Source organism: Microtus oregoni, unplaced genomic scaffold, assembly GCF_018167655.1.
Source record: "Microtus oregoni isolate MIOR12 unplaced genomic scaffold, Mior012 000013F_ref0000133, whole genome shotgun sequence".
NCBI lineage: Eukaryota > Metazoa > Chordata > Mammalia > Rodentia > Cricetidae > Microtus > Microtus oregoni.
Window position 1 is genome coordinate 43,636,573 of NW_024543072.1, and position 18,858 is coordinate 43,655,430.

General features: G+C 46.4%; 1 protein-coding gene and 1 non-coding gene across 2 annotated transcripts; both read left to right on the plus strand.

The window, feature by feature from the left end:
* The first annotated feature begins 9,234 nt into the window (after nt 1-9,234).
* Ier5 (immediate early response 5) lies at nt 9,235-11,331 on the plus strand. Its single transcript, XM_041662232.1, has one exon. The coding sequence runs from the start codon at nt 9,453-9,455 to the stop codon at nt 10,359-10,361; it is 909 nt and encodes a 302-aa protein (XP_041518166.1). The 5' UTR covers nt 9,235-9,452; the 3' UTR covers nt 10,362-11,331.
* A 6,636-nt stretch (nt 11,332-17,967) lies between these two features.
* Nucleotides 17,968-18,071, plus strand: LOC121455473. The gene has a single exon (XR_005975499.1). It is a non-coding gene; the product is annotated as a U6 spliceosomal RNA (small nuclear RNA).
* The last annotated feature ends 787 nt before the right edge of the window (nt 18,072-18,858 follow it).

The window sequence follows — 18,858 nt, forward strand, 5'->3', positions numbered from 1 at the left end:
TCTGGATTCCGCAGGCACCTGCTCTCATATGTTATAGGCCCTCCCACTCCCCCATGTATGCAAGCTTAAAAGAAATCTTCAAAAATCACTTGTAAGTCTCAAACAACAACAAGAAAACAAAACAAACAAACAAATAAACAAAAAACAGAGCAAAGCAAAACCAGCCAAACAAAATACTCACGGTAAGTCAGGTGATGGTAGTGCACGCCTTTAATCCCAGCACTCAGGAAGCAGAGGCAGGAGGATCTCTGTGAGTTCGAGGCCAGCCTGGTCTACAAGAGCTAGTTCCAGGACAGGCTCCAAAGCTACAGAGAAACCCTGTCTTGAAAAACCAAAAAAACCAAAAGCCAAAAAAAAAAAAAAAAAAAAAAAACCACACACACACACACACACACACACACAAAACCCTCACAGTGATGGAAAAAAGAGATACAGGGACTTTCTGAAAATCTTTCTGAAAATCACATTTGTTCATTCTGTGGTCAAACTGACTAAGCACACCCAGGCTCCACCACTCCACTGACACGCTTGACAATGATCCCACCCAGGGCCCACTCACTGGAACACTCATCTAGCACACATTTACTCCATCAGGGCAGGGACAGACGCAAAAACAAACAGAAAGTGACACAGACTGAGCAATAGCCTCTCAGGACTCTGACCTCAGGAGTCCGTTGGGACGCTGAGACTTTCTAAGTATTAGGTCAGCTGGTGAAGGGGGCAGGACCTGGAATATGATCTGATTTCTTTGAAGAGAAGCACTGCACGTCATTACTGACCAGTTCTTTCTCCCTTACCAGTTCTCATGTGAACTCTCTCCTCTCCTTTCTCCTCCCTCCCCCACCTCTATGGAATCTCGTCTCTCTATGAAGAACAGTTTTGCCTCCAGTTCCCACTTACCCACTTATCCTGGTGTGCCTTGACACTTGGCTCCTCCCACTTATCCTGGTGTGCCTTGACACTTGGCTCCTACTTGGAAACTTAGAAAAGCTCTCTTGCTATTTGACGGGAACAATGAAAGAACTCTGTCTCCTATGAAAGTGGCTGTGAGGACTTTCATGAAGTGATAGTGGTCAAGGGACGAGATCATAGCTTCGCCTGTGTGACAATTCTCTGCCCTCAGAAGAGCTCAGGGTGCCTAGTTGGTCTGCCAATCCACACAGGCACCCTCAGTTAGACAGCAGGGCTGAAACTTCCGTTTATACTGGGGAATGTCTGTATAAATAAACACTCAGAATTTGCTTAGTCAAAACGATCACGACATGGTTGGAGGCTTGGGGTTTCTTGAATGAGCGTTCATGTTCGAACTGAGATCAGCTGTGTTGATCTAAAAAGGATGTGACTGGTGAATTAGAACAGGTCTTATTGGTTGCAGCAGGTAGAGTGGGGTGAGGCAGGCTTTCTTATTGGCTAAACAATAAGACGATGCTACTCACTGGTGGTTTCAGCCCGTCACTGACCCACAGTCCTGTTGAATAGAACCAGCAGACACTCTGTTACTTTTTCAGGACACATCTGAAAACAGGGAGGTAGGATGCAGACAATGCATGATACCATCTTCCAGCATTTAGTAGCATTCCGGGGGAATACATTTGTCTACAGAACAGGTGAATGTATAATATGCGAGTTAAATAAATTGCAAAAATATATAGTTGTTGTCACGAGATGGTGGTTTTAAGTAACAAATAACTGTTTGGGGGAGAGAGAGAGATAGATAGGGAGAGACAGACAGAAAGGGCGGGGGAGGGAGGGAGAAAGGGAGGGAGGGAGAAAGGGAGGGAGGGAGGGAGGAACAAGCCAGTATACTATAAACATTAATGGGCACTGAAGGCTTCCTGAAAGAAATGATGTGTAGAGGTAAGGTAGCAGCTGAGAGGTTTTTTTGTTGAGGGGATAGGAAATGAGATGTACACATTTATTTATTATTTATTTATCTTGGTGCTAGCAGTCATAGCAGGGATTTAGGTATGCTAAGTATGCGCTCTACCACTGAGCTACACGCCCGATGCTAAAAGACATACTTTTGAGGCTAGAGGTGTGTATGTGTGCATATGGGCACAGCTGGAAGCCAGAGCTTGGCTTCTGGTGTCTTCCTCTATTGCTGTCCACCTTGTGTCTTAAGATCGTGTACAGGTATCGGATGTGGAGCTTACTGTTTCAGCTAGACGGTCTAGCCAGCAAGCCCTTGGGATCCACTTGTCTCTGTCCCCAGCTTACAAAACAGATGTTCCACCCCCTCAGAATCCATTTACTGTGTCATATTTTTGAAGCTTAAAGTGATATGTGTGACAAATATAAATTACAAAAGCATGCTGCCATATACAAGTTTTATGGGGGTGCTAGGGATCCAAACTCAGGTCTTTGGGCAGCAAGCACTTTACCCACTGAGGCATTTCTGCCTCCCAAGATATAGTTTTTTTCTCTTTGTTTGTAGACCAGGCTGGCCTTGAACCCACAGACATCCACCTGCCTCTGCCTCCCGAGTGGAGTGTGCCACCACCGCCCAGCAAGATATTCTTTTTTGAAACAGGGTCTCACACCATAGTCCAAGTTACCCAGGCTGACCTTGAACTCATATCCATCTTTCTGCTTTGTCTAAGAGTTATATATTTAAGTGGGGGTATTTAGCTGGAATACAGATGGAGTGTTTGTGGTCTCAGAGGAGTAGATTTAAAGAACCCGAAACTGTTAGAGCTGATCCAAAGCCAATCCGCTTGGCTACTCTTCTCACCGTCTAGACAGTATAACCACCTAGGGAGTTTTGGAAAACTGTGACACAGAACTGTCTCCCCACAGAGCCTCTGATTTAAAGGATCTGGTAAGGTCTGGGTGCCTGGATGTCGAAGGGCTCTGCAGGGGATGCTAATGTGCAGTTGTGATTTGAAGGTTACTAGCCACTTTCACAAGAATAGGAGCACCTCCCTGCTCCCTGTGCCCAGACTCAGTCTGTGAGAACTGCCATGGTGTTCAGAGGGCTTCAACCTATCCACAGTCCTGGCAGTTTGTTTTGGACATTGCATTGCATAGGATCTGGGAGACCAGGCCCGAAAGCTGGAATCCCACAATAGTCATGGGAAGACATTTATGGTGGGTCCATCCCGCACCCCCCACCCCCAGGAAAGAATATGGCACATTACAAGTAAATGTATCAGTACCTTCCAGGTGGACATCAAGACTAAAGAAAAAGTCCACTCCAGCAACCCAGGAGGGTGATGCTATCCAGGTGAGCACCCTCAGAAATTTATTTGTACATTTGCATATTATTTCGTTTTGTTGTTTGCTTTTAAAGCAAATTCTTCAGTTGCTCAGGCTGGCCTAGAACTGAATTCCCTATGTAACCAAGGATGACCCTGAAGCTTTTTTTTTTAATAATTTTATTTTTATTTTATGTGCATTTGCTTTTTTGCCTGGATGTGCATCTGTCAGATTCCCTGGAACTGGAGTTACAGACAGTTGTGAGCTGCCATGCGGGTGCTGGGAAATGAACCCAGGTCTCTGGAAGAGCAGCAATTGCTTTTAACTGCTGAGCCTTCTCTCCATCCACCAGCCCTTAAAGTCTTAATGCCCCTGCCTCCACCTTCAGAATGTTTCAATTACAGGTCTGTGCAACCACACCCTGTTGGTATGTTTGCATTTTGAATTAAAATACTGTTGGGTTGGTTTATGTGGTACTATGTCCAGGTAAGTGCTTTTATAGCATTGTGGCCTCTTCTCTCCCTCTTCGCCCAGTGTACTGCTTCTATAGTGCTGTAAATATGGCATGTCTTTATTTTTTCCCTTTAACACTGAAACTGTTTTGTGTTTCACTTTCTTTCTGTTTTATCTTCCTTGTTCTTTCTCTCTTCTCCAGTTAAAGACATCTGTTAGTTATCCCCAGTATGCTCAGGCATATTTATATGGTTATGCTTAACTACCTCCTTGTTGTCCCTAGAAATACAACTAGAGCCAGGTATATAAACAATTATAATATAATGACATAGCAACAATATATAAATGTAATATATAATGCAATTATATAATTATATTAATTGGCTTAAATTATTTTATTTAACCCAATATAACAAAATTTTTGTCGTTTCTATACATAACTATCATAAAAATATTTTATTATGATTTCCACTGTGATTTGGGGGAGAATTTTGTTTGTCTGAGACCGGATCTTTCTACATAGTCTTGGGTAGCCTTCAACTTTGGCTGATCCTCCTTCCCCTGCTTACCCCAGCACTTGCTCTGGGATTACAGGTATGCACTACTACGCTCTGCCATCACAATGGAAATGAGGAATTTTACATTTCCTTTTGATACTAAGTTCCTGAAGCCTGCTGTGGAATTTATATTTGTCACACATATCACTTTAAGCTTTAAAATATGACTCAGTAAATGGATTCTGGGGGAGGGGGACACTTCTTGTTTCGATTTTAAGTTGATTAAAGTTAATAAAGTTAAATGCTTAATATCTTCGGTTGTACTAGCCACATTTCATAGCCACTGTGTCCCCACTTTGTGGTAGTAGAAGCCTCCTAATCACAAATGCTTGGTCCCTTGGAGATGGATTCTCAAGAGTCCATTCCATAGGCTCAGGATTACAGGAAATCCTGGCAATAATTACGAAAGCACAAACGCAAGTTAGCTGACATTTCCTAAGGCTCCATGATGTGTTGGGTCCTGATGAAATAAAAAGAATAACCATAGCAGCAGGTAAGACTTCGTAAGTGCTTATATATACCACGACCTATACTAAACAATGCACGTTATCTTCATTAGTGCCATTTTCCACGGTAGACTGAGGCACAAAACTAGGATGAGTTTTCCTATTTCACTAGAGATGAAATAAGTTTTCGAAGGTCACACAGAAAATAAGAGGTGGATCCAGGCATTACAGGACAGAACGTCACACACTCAAGATGAATCCCTACCATCCCAACTTACAACTCGGCAACTTTGGGAAAGTGACTTCACTTCTTGGAGTCTCTGTTTACTCATCTATAACGCCTGCAAGCTGACCATCATGGTGCTCGTAATCTCATGATTACTAGAGATTCTACATATGTGACCCTCTGGATGTACCACTGTGGCCACCTTAATTGTTATAATGTTGGAATGTCCCGACAGTTGATGGGACATCTTTCTCAGCTCTTTCCCCTTCCTGCCATCCTGCCTGTCCCACACTACCTGACGTTCTGATGGTTAGTGTCTGTGCCCCATCAGGCAGCCTTTATTTTAACTATCCCTGTCTTTGATAAGGGCACAAGCTGGGAGGGGTGCTAGGCATAAAGGAAGAAAGTGATAAGGGCAGCCACGAAGGAGTGTAAAGTGTCCTGTGGTTAATGCTGGCATAGCTCAGCTCAGATGGGTCAGAAAGCCTTCTCAGGCCCCTTAGCAGCCTGTGTGTATTGGGCAGTATCCCAGATCAGCATTGCATCACCAGAGTTCTTTTTGTCTCTTACATTTGTGTGTGTGTGTGTGTGTGTGTGTGTGTGTGTGTGTGTGTGTGTGTAGGAGGTGTGCTCAGCTGTGCATGCTTATATGGAAGCCAGAGTCACGCATCTTCCTCAATCACACTCTACCTAATTTATTTCTTATTCTATTCTTTGGCAGTTTCGTACACAAATTCAAAGTATTTAGATCACATTTAACATCCATTACCCGCTTCCAACTCCTCCTCCCGACTTTCTCAACCCACTGGTCCAATGAGCACTGAGCATATTACACGGGGGTAGGGCCACCCACTGGAGCACAGGTAACCTTCCAGGGGTCATGGCTCCCTCCTTTATCAGCCAGCACTTGACAAAAGTTCCTCAGCTTGGGGTAAGCCTCACGAACTTTCCCTCTTCATACTGGAGTTTCTCCTTATTTTTTGAGATAGGGTCTCTCATTGAATTTGGAGCTTGCCATTTTGGCCAGAGTGGCTAGTCAGTGAGTCCCTGGAAGCCATGTGTTTCTGCTCCCCAGCCCAGGGATCCAGGCATGCACCACTAGGCTTCACCTTCTATGGGAACCTGGGGATCCAAACTCTAGGTGCTGTGCATATACAGCAAGCCTCTGCCTCTCTGAGTTATCACACAGCCCTGTCTCTTTACTCTTTACTCCCCTGCCCCCACTCTTTCTAACTCATTCAGTCTACTTCATGCCTTCTCAATAATTCTTTGCCTAAACATTCATGGAGGTTTTACACTTGATCACCTGCTATACCGATTGTTCTAGAATCCCTCCTGGGGTTCTCTTATTATCTTTAGTCAGTCCCTGAGGCCTCCCTGTTGAGGCATCCAGGATTTGCTATCATCACCTTGGCAACCTGACAAAGGAGATGCTCCCTGTACTCCATCCTTGTGTTGCTGCTCAGAGTCTGGATGCTACCTGACAGCTTTGAGCACCTCTTCAAAGACGCTTTCCTTACTCAAACATCCATCTATGTTCCTTCCTTCCACAGCCACTTCTGTTATTCCAAATTCAAGTGGAGGGGGAAGCATGTTCTAATAACTAAGGTGTTTCGATAGTGTTCATATATAAGCCCAGTGCTAGTCTGAGGGTTTTTTGTTTTGGTTTTTTGTTTGATTTGGTTTGGTTTCTTGAGACAAGGTTTCTCTGTGAAACAGCCCTAACTGTCCTGGAACTAGCCCTTGTAGACCAGGCTGGCTTCAAACTCATGGAGATCCCCCTGCCTCTGCCTCCCGAGTGCTGGGATTAAAGGCGTGTGCCACCACCATCAGGCCATTCTTTGACTTTTTAAATAAAATCAAAATGATGCTTGGTGGGTAAGGCAGCGCACACCTTTAGTCCCGGCACTGGTGGGCACGACAGCACACACCTTTAAGTCCCAGCACTGGGGAGGCAGCACACACCTTTAGTCCCGGCACTGGTGGGCATGGCAGCACACACCTTTAGTCCCGGCACTGGTGGGCACCGCAGCGCAAACCTTTAGTCCCGGCACTGGGGAGGCAGAGGTAGGCGAATCTCCAAGCTCGAGGCTAGCTAGTTCCAGAACAGTCAGAGCTACACAGGGAAATCCAATCTCAAAAAATCAAAAATAAATATATAAATCTTAAAAAGAAATGCTGGTAAAAGAAATAAAGCTTTGAAAGACCCAGGTCCTGTACCTCCCCATGGTCATGAACCAACTCACAGAGTCCACTCAAGAAGGAGCATCTGTTGGCATGTACGGCTAAGCAAGCCGTATTAGACAGGAGCACGAACTATGACTACACTGTAGTGGTATATTATTTGTATTTTAAAATAAGTCTTGCCTGAAGACCAGAGGCAAAGCTAAAGCCACTAGAGGTCAGGTAATGATGACATATACCTTTAATCCCAGGATTTGGGAGACAGAGGCAGATGAGTTCAAGACCACCCTGGGCTATACAAGATCAATGCAGAAACAAACCCAGGTGGTGGTGGCTCAGACCTTTAATCCCAGAGCTAGGGAGTCATATGCCTTTAATCCTAGAACTAGAGAGAATATGAAATGAGAGGAGAGAGAAATTTAGTCTGCTTAGTCTGCCATCGCCCAGCCTTGGTAGAGGTAAGACTTCTCTAGTGGCTTGGCTGCTTTGCTTTTCTGGTCTTCAGGAAAGATTTATTTATTAAAATACAAATAATATGCCACTACAGTACACTTATCTAAGACCACCTATTACGTGGCGTCAATGAAGGTATCCATGAGATGCACTGTTTTGATACACTCTCCATGTCCTCCTGAATAGGTCATTTGTAATGTAGCAGGTTCTATCAGAACCTCACTGAGCTGCTCCCTTAGGAAACCGGAAGCATGCAAAGTCTTCGCTGCTAAAGGTAAGTGGCCAAGGGTAGATGCTGACTCGGATTCCAATATTTAATAAATATTGGCAAAAAAGAAAGAAAGACGGACAGAAAATATTTTCAAAGGAAGAAAATGGAGAAGAACCTTGTATTATTAATGAACATATGTTGCTGTAGCTCGATGTCATAATTATTTTCTCTCCTCTATGTGAGCTGGAAATTCCTAGGAAGGGGGGCTTCACTTGTAACTACTAGTGAGTGGTCAAGGGGAAGTGACCAGGTTATCACAGGTGAGGGCACCCGATTGTGAACTGCCTATGGTCAGGCCTTCCTCTCACTAGTATTTGCATAAACATATTGCTTGGCAAAACCCTATTGTAGTAGGAACAGGCCAAGTTTTTCCCCAGACTCCGTGAAAGCTGTGCTGAAGTTTCCTGTGGCTAAGAGTTGTCATTATCTTCTGTATAATAAAATAGGTGTATATGTGATTTCTTCTTTTTAGAATCGAAACTTAAAGACTATGAGATGATTTACAAAGTCATCAGGCACCAATAGAATCCTGTGGCCCTTTTGTCAGGGTACCTAAGACTTAGGGGATAGAGTACGCGGTTGACTGGGACCCTTCCCATGTTATTAGCTTGTCATAAAACAAATTTACAACATCATTATGCGAACCCAGGACTTCTCTGTTTGTAGTTTCAGAACTTACTAGATTTTCCCAAGGGTGGATTAGTCAGTTACTGTGCTAAAAATAGAAAAACCGAACAACCAACCCCTAAACCAACCAAACAAGCAAACACTGCGGAGAAGTAGGTAATATCTTCCATTCATTCCACTTAATGACAACTGAGGATTTGGGGAAGGGAGTGGAAGATGACGGCTTTAGGCGAGAACCAATGTCTTTGTGCCTGAATACTGTTCCTTGAGAAGCCAGAAGCTTCCCCTTTTGTTTGTGGTCAGATGCTAAGAGTGTGACGCTAATGGGAAAGGAACTGACTCCAAAATAATATAGCAAAACGTCGTGCTGTTTGTTGTTCAGGATTGTCCCTGTCTTGTATTGCCATAGCTTCCATTCCTGTCAAGAAACGGTGTGAGCAGTTGGAGACTGCTCATGAAGAAAGCCGAACTTCATTATTTTCAGCACTCTAAACAAATGACAGTTCGGTTCCAGTGAGTTCCAGCTCACAATTCGGATACCGTAACGACAGACAGTTCTGTGGACCTCACTCGCCTACACCGTTGCCTTGGAACCCAAATCCCATCGTACTCGTTCAATGGATCCACCGCGATCGCCCCCTTTAAGAGCTTGCTCCGCGGGACTAACGTTTGAACAGGCCCTGACGCCCCTCCTCCTCCTCCGATTGGCTGGGGGGCGGTGCACGAGCCGCATCGGCCCGCCCAAAACGGTTGGCAGCTCTTTGTGATTGGCGTTCGAGGAGTCTATATAAGGCGCGGTGTGGGCTTGCTCCGCTCAGTTTAGCGAGCAGCCGGGATCAGGTCTGTTGTCTTAGGTGAAGAGGCGGAGGGGATTACGCTTCACCGCGTCTTTTCTCCACCGAGCTTTCAGCCGGCGAGGGTGCACCCCAGAGGCGAACCTATTCAGGGTTCCTGCCTCCAGCTCCTCTCCCGCTTCGGAACGCGTACCGGCGTTCACCCACTCCATCGTCTAGGCTCCACTCTCAAGAAGCGAAAGCAGGATGGAGTTCAAGCTGGAGGCTCACCGCATCGTCAGCATCTCCCTTGGCAAGATCTACAACTCCCGGGTCCAGCGCGGTGGCATCAAGCTGCACAAGAACCTCTTGGTGTCGTTGGTGCTGCGCAGCGCCCGCCAGGTCTACCTGAGTGACCCATGCCCTGGCCTCTACCTGGCCGGCCCTACGGGTACTCCGGCGGTGCCACCGCCTCAGCAGCCCGGAGAGCCGGTGGCCGGGCCACCCTCCGGCTGGGGAGAGCCGCCTCCCCCTGCCGGCCGCGCCGCCTGGCCGGAGCCCGAGCCGCAGCCTCAGCGCCCCGTGGTGTGCCACACACCGGGAGCGGGAAGCTCAGAGCCGTTGTCTTCAGGAGCAGGGGACGCTCTCCGGGGCGAAGAGACGGACTCGGCGGCAGCTGCTTGGAGCCGCGTGGAGCGTCAACGCGCGGCGGCTTCTGGAGGCGGCTCGGACACGTGCCCCGAGGGGCCCCGGGCTGTCCGCCGCCCGTGCGGCTGTCCCCCTACCCGGGAGGAGCAGCCTGTCGAGGACGGTTCCCCCGCTCCACCCGCCCCGTGTCCCAGGAAGCGCGGCGCAGCGGGAGTGGGTGGTGGCCGCGCTGGCTGCCCGGCGCCTGGCTCGACCCCTCTCAAGAAGCCGCGCCGGAACTCGGAGGAGCAGCCGAGCACCACCGATGAGGACACCGACGAGGAGATGGAGACCGGGAACGTGGCAAACCTCATCAGCATCTTCGGGTCTAGCTTCTCGGGACTCCTACGGAAAAGCCCTGCGGGCGGCCGGGAGGAAGAGGAGGCGGAGGAGAGCGGCCCGGAAGCCGCCGAGCCCGGGCAGATCTGCTGCGACAAGCCGGTGCTGAGAGACATGAGCCCCTGGAGCACAGCCATTGTGGCCTTCTGAGTTCCCGGGGCCCGAGCGGCTGGAGCGTGAGCAGCGGGCGTCCCCGAAGTGCGGCCGTGGCCTTTCCCGGCCTCGGGGACGAGCCGAGACCGTTGGCGCTGGGCGCGAAGGGGAGACTGGTTGCTGCCGGGCAGCACATCGACCCGAACGGGGCAGCCCGGCTGGGCCGTGGCTCTCGAGTCTCACGTAGAGACCTAGAGTTGGAGGCTTATAGGAAGAGGACGATCGATCGTTAACTTTTGTGTCTGTGTGTGTCCGTGTGTAAGTTTGTCTTGTGTTGAGACTGTTCTGTGGTTCTGGAATGCACCACCCCTTCCCCGGGGCTTGAGACTTTTGGGGGCGCAGACCGGGACTTTCCTCCGCCAGCAGCACAGAAAAGGAAGCTGCTGAAAGGCTCGAGGCAGGGGAGTTCCCCGCTCGATCTTGGGGGAGAGAGGGACTTTACACACACTCATGAAAGCTAGAACCTCATCGGGCGCGGAGTGGCGTTTCCTCACAGGATTTCCTCAGACTAGAGGGAGTTCGTCTGGAGTAGAGACTTGTATTATTTTTCTCCCTCCCCACCTTTCTCTAGCACAGAAGCGCTTCTACCCTGTGATTACTCTGGGACAGCAGAACATTAAGGGACCTTCAATTCCCCAAAGGGGAAAGAAGCTTGGTGAACTTCACAGAAGAGTTCAAGCTTGGAAATACGGAGTTTATAAAGAAAAGATATATTTTTAAAAGCTCTAGCTCAGAACTTACTACACAGTGCTTTTAAAAAGTGTTTAATGAAACAAAGTTTACAGACGAGCTCTAAGTGGAAGGACCTTATGGTTTTGTAGATACGGTGACTCCAGTCTTTGTTGTATAAAGGTTGGGGGAGCTGATAAGGGTTTTGTACAGTATTTTCTCCTCCTCTGTATTGATTTTTGTATAAAAATGTAACTTTACGTGTCTAACACGTATTAAATATTTTGAAGCAACTCCATTGCCTGCTTGTATGTAATCACCTGTCTGGGTTTTCAACAAAGTGGGGGGAGGGGTGGCCAGACTGGGAAATGAAAGTGTGGTTCTTAGTATCAGTCATTGACAGGCTAGGGACGTTGTTGGTTTACTTGAGTAAGTATCAGGAGAGACACATATAAGAGGGTTTTTTTTTTTTGGCGGGGGGGGGGGCGGGGGGAGGGTTCTTTTTTTCCACACACATCCTCATCTCAGAGGACTGCCGATAGATCCTGATGTCGAGGACTGGCAGGTTCTTAACCTGTCCCTATAACTGCCTTTTCTATAGTCTCAGGTTAGTTGGTTTGTCTGTAGTCTGATCAATGGAATCTTTAATATTAAATAATTTAAAGCACCAAGTTTTGAAGCCTTTCCTATCCTCAGATGTTTCCACCAAAACTTTTGTTTCAGTCTCCTGTGAATTTGTAGACCATGGGTTATTTTTTAGATTAATGGGGGAGGGTTGGTGGATAACAGCTTACTTCAGAAGTCTAGTAGGGCCAAATATGAAGAAGCCAATGAAATTGACTTGTCTAAATGTTCAGACCCATTTCTGTGTTCCACTAGATGTCAAAACTGAAATTTTACTCCCCCCTCCCCCCGTAATTTAGTTGTAGAAAGTAATTGCATTGGTGAAAGTGAAATTATGTGTATCAAACCAGAGGAGGAAGGAGGCCAAGGGGGGTTGAGTAAATTTAATTCTCATTTAGCAGAACTTCCTGATTTGTGCTTGTCACCTACATGATGACATAAGTGTTTTGGTCGTGATAAACAGATGACAGCCAAGTCAATTTAAAGAGACCGTTTGCCTAATGCAAAACGTTCAGTATTTAAGAGGTAGTGATCTCTTAGGAGCAAGCCAATTAGAGACGGTGTTTTATAATATAATTGCTAGTTCTTTAAAAGACGGCACCAGTTTTTAACTAAATAGAGTCTTAAGAGAACAGGAGAAACTGAGGAGAGACAAAGCTGTGTAGGCTTTAGACAAAAGGAGCATGATCGGACACCTCGGCCCTAGCTTGTTCTAATTATATACTCATAGCTGAGGAGGCCATTGCTTTGCTCTTTCTGTAAGACCTGATTCTTTAAGCAAGGGAGCTGTGAGCTTTCTATTCCATCACCATAATAATATAGACATAGAATGAAACATGCTTTAATCGGGAAGTTATTAAATTGCCTTGTTTTTCTTTTAGACATTAGCTACTTAAGCTTTATTATAACTACTAAGGTTCCATTAAGTGGATCTTAAAATGAAGGTGTCCAGGGCCTTAATTCTGCCAACATCCTGTTACTAGAATGCAGTTATGCTAGAACAGCTGTCTCGATGTGCTTCTATATTTGAAAGGGTAACACTTGGTGTAAAGAGAGCTGTGTTTGTTTGAGGTGCGACTAAGGTCCCTCTTCGCTCTTGGTTTCACACAAAGATGAACCATGGGACCGTGTGTCTGCTTAATTTAGAGCCTGTACACCGGGAGGAGTTTGCCCAGCATCTCCTTGTTGCACAAATCCTCTTGCCCAGGATGCTTAGAGTTTCATACCTTACTGTTGCCACTTTCCTCTGAGGCCCTGGAGTTGCTTCAGCTCTGTATTTTTTTTTTTCCAAGTCTAAAAGGAGGATAATTGTACTTGCCTCATAAAGTTGTAAAAATTACTGAGTTGATGTTCTTGGAAAGTGTTTCATACCTACAGGGCAAAGTGCCACATGCAGGCAATTCCAGGCTTTGGGAAGCTGAGGCAGGAGGTTCTCCAGTTGGAAGCTAGCCAAGGCTACACATTGAGACCCTGGCTCAGACTCCTGCCTCCTACTTGGGAAGCACTGAACTGTTAGTTGTTATCCTTGCTACAGAAGTGAATTGTGTGTGTAAATCAGATGTGGGCTAAGAGAATTGTGTCCATTGGTCGGAAAGGAGAAGAAGGAGGTTGCTATTTTTAAATGATCCTATCAGCAAATATGGGTCGTTTTATTCCCTTTTTCCTCTGGCCCCTTGGCAGGCAGGAAGCTTAGCTCCACCAGCAGAGTTTGTTGCTGCGTCTGTCTCACACCAACCCTGTGACTTTCTTGGATTTTATCAGCTCTATTTTCAGGAAGGAATAAACAGGAGTAAAAATCGCAGAGAACAACGTTTCTGTTGACATCCAAATGCTTTCAGTGATGAGTGAAGGAATAATAATAATAAAAATAGACCATGAAGTTTGTGTAGCTCTAGTTGCTGGCATAGACGGTTTCTTAAGCCATGCTTGTTTCTAGGCCTGGACACTTGCTGCTCAGGTAGGATTATCAGAACTAGGTGAGATACAGTGTGAGTAGAAACTGTTTTGAATTGTGTAGCCTTTTTGGAGGGGGACTACTTTGAGCGGGTCTCCAGTGCCTTCATTAAATTAACCATTGTAACATTGGACTCCAAGCCTGTTAGATGGTCATTCTACCACCGAGCTGGACCCCCACGTTGAAAACTTTTAACACTATGCAAAAGCCAGATGTTTCAAGGGATTTTGGAACAGGCTTGGTGGCACATGCATTTAATACCAGCATTAACGACACAGAAGCAGGCAGATCTCTGTGAGTCGGAGTCCTGATATACATGGCAGGTTCCAGGATTGCCGGAGATACATAGAGTCTCATTAAAAATGATAATCATCATCATCATCTTGGTTCTTTCTCTCTGTGGCTTCTAGCAGCGTTTCCCCTCCTTCCTGATGGTAGATTAGATTTAGAATGGGGAGTTGTAGGGAATGTACCTTTTAACTTCTTTGGCAGAATACTCAGAATAAAACATGTTAGTATTGGGAATGAAGTTAATGACAGAACTGCCCCCATTTTATCCTTGGGTTAACGTGAGTCTCTTCAACTTACTTGGTGTGAAGATATAGCTCAGAGCCAGTGTGCTGTGGTCTAAAGCCTCATACTGTGGCATAGTGTTTGATAGAAATTTATTTCTTTATAGTTATTATTTTTTTTTTAGTAGAGTTAGTTCAGTTCACTGAATATCCAAGGGACTTCTGGTCTTTTGCCCTAAATATTTTATTCTTGTCCTGTGTTTGTGAAATTTTTATTCTCCTAGACTCCCTTTTATCCCAGCAGTTCCTAAAAGAAGGTGAGATGAAAAGAAACGCTGGTCCGGCCTTCCCTGGCTATGAAAGAAACCTTTACTGCGAAGTGCAGTGCTCCGGTGGGGAGTGAGGTTGCCTTCCCAGGATCCCTGGCACTCTGTCCAGTAATGAGCAGTTTGTCTTGCAGCCTTTGAATCATTGTTCAAATTAAAAGTTCTACCCAGTGGAAAGCTTTGGGAGGAAAAACAGAAGCAGAGTTGGTTACGAATCACTTCAATCTTAACTCATGCCCTTGGACGTTTTCAGTAATATGTTTTTTCCTTTTTTCTTTTCTCTTTGAGGTAGGGTTTCTCTCTGTAACCCTGACTGTCCTGCTCACCTTGTGGACCAGACTAGCCTCGAATTCACAAAGATCCACCTGCCTCTGCTTTCTGAGTCCTTGGATCAAGGTTGTGTGCCACCACTGCCCGGCTAGTAATAAGAGTACAATAGAGAAAGAATATGGCCTGGTGGTGGTAATACACACCTTTAATCCAGCACTCTGGAAGGTAGAGGCAGGCGAATCTCTGTGAGTTCGAGGCCAGCCTGGTTTACAAAGCAAGTTCTAGGACAGCTAAGGGCTACACAAAGAAACCCTGTCTCGAAAAATCAAAATAAATAAATAAATAAAATAAAGTGTAAGATGTACACATCTAGTTGGATGCCCCCTTTTGATTTGTTTTTTTCCCCATGTGTGCCATCACTCCTCCCCAGTAGTGGGAGTGAAGATTTAAAAATAAAAAGGCTCTTTAGCAATCTCTGTCCCAGAGGGATAGAGTCCAAGTCGTCTTTGCTGGACTGTATCCTGGGGTTTGTCTCAGGCCTTTGGAATTCTGCAGGCAGAAAAGGGGAAGCCTCTGGGGACTGCATTCCGAAAAAGGCCTCTCTGTCCTCTGTAGACCCACAGCAGTCTCCACTGCTGGAGGCTGCCCACTTAGGGATGAGTACAGACTGTCATCTCTGGAGGTTGTAAAAAGATCCGGCCATCACTAGCACAACCCTGAGCATCTCCAGCAGGTGACTCGGATGTGGAGTAGGCTTGCAATGCTTGTGGGTAAACCTAGATTTATTAAAGCGTTTTCTATGGTATGTTCTGAGACCTGGTCACCAGGCCTGTGTCATAAGCCACATCCCTACCTTTCAGAAGGAACGTGAGAATTAGCTGTCCCTGACTTTAACCAAATTTTCACCCTGGCTCCAGCTCTCTGCTTTCTTTCTATCAACTGGACCTCTGCCAACTTGCCCAGTCCCCTAAGGCAAGGCTCCTTTCAGTTTCTTGAGTACTCAGGGATGTGCTAAAAGTCCTATTCCCAACTGCTTATTCTTCCATCCATTTCCCCTACCCCCAACCCTGCCTGGCAGGGTATCATCTGGGAGCTTACTCGTTCTGGGGTGACAAAGGGAGAACAAAAGAAAAACCAAATTATACCATTCTCTTCAACTCAGCTAACCTGGGTTCCGTGGACTCCAAACACTAAGGTGGACGTTCTACGCCTCAGGCTGCTTTTCCTTTTGATTCCCTCCTTGCATCCTGGAGGACCGTTGCTGCTAACTGCCAGCATCACCTGACCTTCACAGCACAGACCAGGCCTGTGCGGCAGGTGGCTCTGCTCCTGTTTATCTATGCTCTTCCTAGGCCAACCCCTCTCCTGTGAGGGGATGCACAGTCTTTGTTTGCGGAAGAGTCTGGCTGCTCAGGGAAGAAGTGCTATGATCAGGAAAGTGACAGCCAGGAGAAAGGAGCAAAGATTAATATTTCCTGACCAGAAACTTGCAAAGAGTCTTCCAAAACTCTGGACGCTGGAGACCAAGCCACAGCTGTGCAGGCTAGAAGCTGTCACCCTTTCTCTGTGCCTCACCAGATCCCTAATCCCTGCAGAATAGCAGGGGTGGGTAGGGGAGTCTACGCACTGGAAACAGGAGCAGCAGCTGAAAGCCCACTTGGCTGGTGGCCAGACGCAGGAAAGGAGAGGCAAAGCCAGGGGAACCCATACGTGGGCTCCACAGCCTCTCCCCCAGCCTTTGCTGCGACTGCATGTGTTGTTTCGTAGAACAGATAGTGAATATCAGAACCATTTGGATGAAGAAATCCAAAAGGCGGCTCGCCCTGTCTCCCTCTCTAGTCTTTGATTGATCAATAGAGGCTTTTTGCCGGGAGAGTGGCTAGAAAGAGAGGAGAGCCAGCCGTTAGTCGCATGATGCACCAAGGGTCCTACCGGCAGTCATGGTGAGGAATCACCACGGAGTCAAGTTCTCTCTCTGCGAGAGGTCTGCTGTGGGCCAAGTGAATTTAGGGCAAGCACACCCCGCCCACCTCCTTCTCCCTGGCTTTTCTTAAGCTCTACTTCTTTTCTTCAGACAGTTTCCAAGTTTTATTTTTGGTTTGGAAAAGGGTGAAAATTCCTTGACATCTGCATTCAGCAGCTCCCTTCCCCCACAGTGTGACCTACTTTAGAGACTAGAGTGACTTTTATTTTTATGGCCATGGGAGAAATCACTAAGAGCAAAGAAACTGAAGTTGAGGGACTTGAGACATTGTCTGGGGGGAGGTTATTGTCCTATAACTTATGTGGGAGTCCCCTAGCTCTATCTCCAGACTCTTAAAGGGTGCTTTCTTAGTGGGGCTGTGAGAACAGCTGTAAGGGAGACCAGTGGGTGTCTGGTGTGGCCTGGTCCAGCTGTCTGCTTCACAGCCTCCAGGTCACCTCAGCAGCAGGCATCTGGCCTCCCAAGGTGGCACTCGCTGATGCTCTTGGGGTTCCTGAATGCCATCATGAGCAAAGAGGAGAAAATTGCTTCTCAGGCAGGACAGAATAAATGAGGTCACCAGCAAGCAAGTTGTACATCTTGAGTAGTCTAGTGAGACCTCAAGTAAAAGATTTCAAAGTCACCCCTCACCTGGTGCCATGAGACTCTTCTGAGGAAGGGACTAGGAACCCGAAACTGAAAATGTGACTTGACTCAGGAAGTCACTCACTTCTCTTGGTTTCTATTTGTGTGTGCGCGTGTGTGTTCTATAATTGTGATTAAAAAATAAAGTGTTTGTGAGGCAAAGTTAAAAATGTACGTATGAAGACACACACCTTTAATCCCATCACTTGAAAGGCAGAGGCAGGTGGATCTCTGAGTTCGAGGCCAGCCTGGTCTACAGCATTGAGTTCCAGGACAGCCAGAGAAATCCTGTCTCAAAAAAATCAAAAAACAAAACTAACTAATCAACAAAACAAAATAAAGTAGATATTAGGCAAATCACACAAAATAAAAGATAGGGAAATTTATTTTAAAAATGTAAAGCAAAAGAAGCAGACATTACTCCTGATCTCACCACCCAATGTGAATTCCTCAAGTTTCGGTTACTGGAGGCCTAGCTCCCGCTTGCCATTTCTTCCTTCACACGCTGCCCCCAGCCATATGGAATGATTTACAGTTTGAGAAACATTCCTGCAGGCTTCTGGACCTTTCTATATATCTTCCTCAGGGGGATGTGGTCAAGTTTAGAAATAGTCCTCGGAGCTATGAGAGTAGAAATCTTGCTCACTTGGGTGGCGCATGGACTAAAATTGGAATAATGCAGTGAAGATTAGCAAGGCCCTGCTCAAGGATGGTATGCAGGACTGTGGAGTGCTAACATATCGAAAAAGAAAAGAAGCCCCAGGGAGAAGGAAGAGCAGAAAGCTAAGGCCTGGTTGATGAGAGAGTCTTTAGAAGCAGGGGCTGCCGCAGGAAGTGGCCACCACCAAAGGGAGCAGGTGAGTCGAACTGGACTACTTACTGCCACGGGAGGTGAGCCACAGAAAGGTCATGTAAAACAAGGGACAAAGACAATTTTGCCTAGTCAAAGATTGTCATGGGAGGAATTTAACAGGTTCTGGTAGAAGATGAGCGAGAGAAATGAGATTAGAGAGAAATGAGTGGAGAGACAGCCGTGGAGGCTCTGGCTATAACTTCCTTCTCCCCTTGAATTGGCATAAAAGTAAGCAAGAATTAAGATGACAGAAAGGAACTGAGGTCAATTCAAAAGGCCTGCATATGACTGAAGGAGAGCCAGTGGAGGCAGGAACGGAGGGTGAATGGGGTTTGGAAGTATAGATACACATACATATATATGATATATACATGCATATATGTATATATTCCCCTAAATATTTGTCTTAACAGGAGGAATAACCGCCTTCTGTAAAGCATCAGAGACACTAATAGATTACTCCAGGGACCTTGTTAGTCTACAGTCTCCTCCTCACTCCCAGTCGACGAAGACCCTTGCAGTTTGCACTCCAACACACCAGTTGGCAAGGTAACGAACTACTATGGGCCTCTGGAAAATAAAGGGATGGTTTCCTGGAGCCCTAGTGCCACCAGCTACCATGCCTGAAGAGAGAGATTTGTGATGCACCATTCCTGTCTGTATGTATCAGGAGTTTAA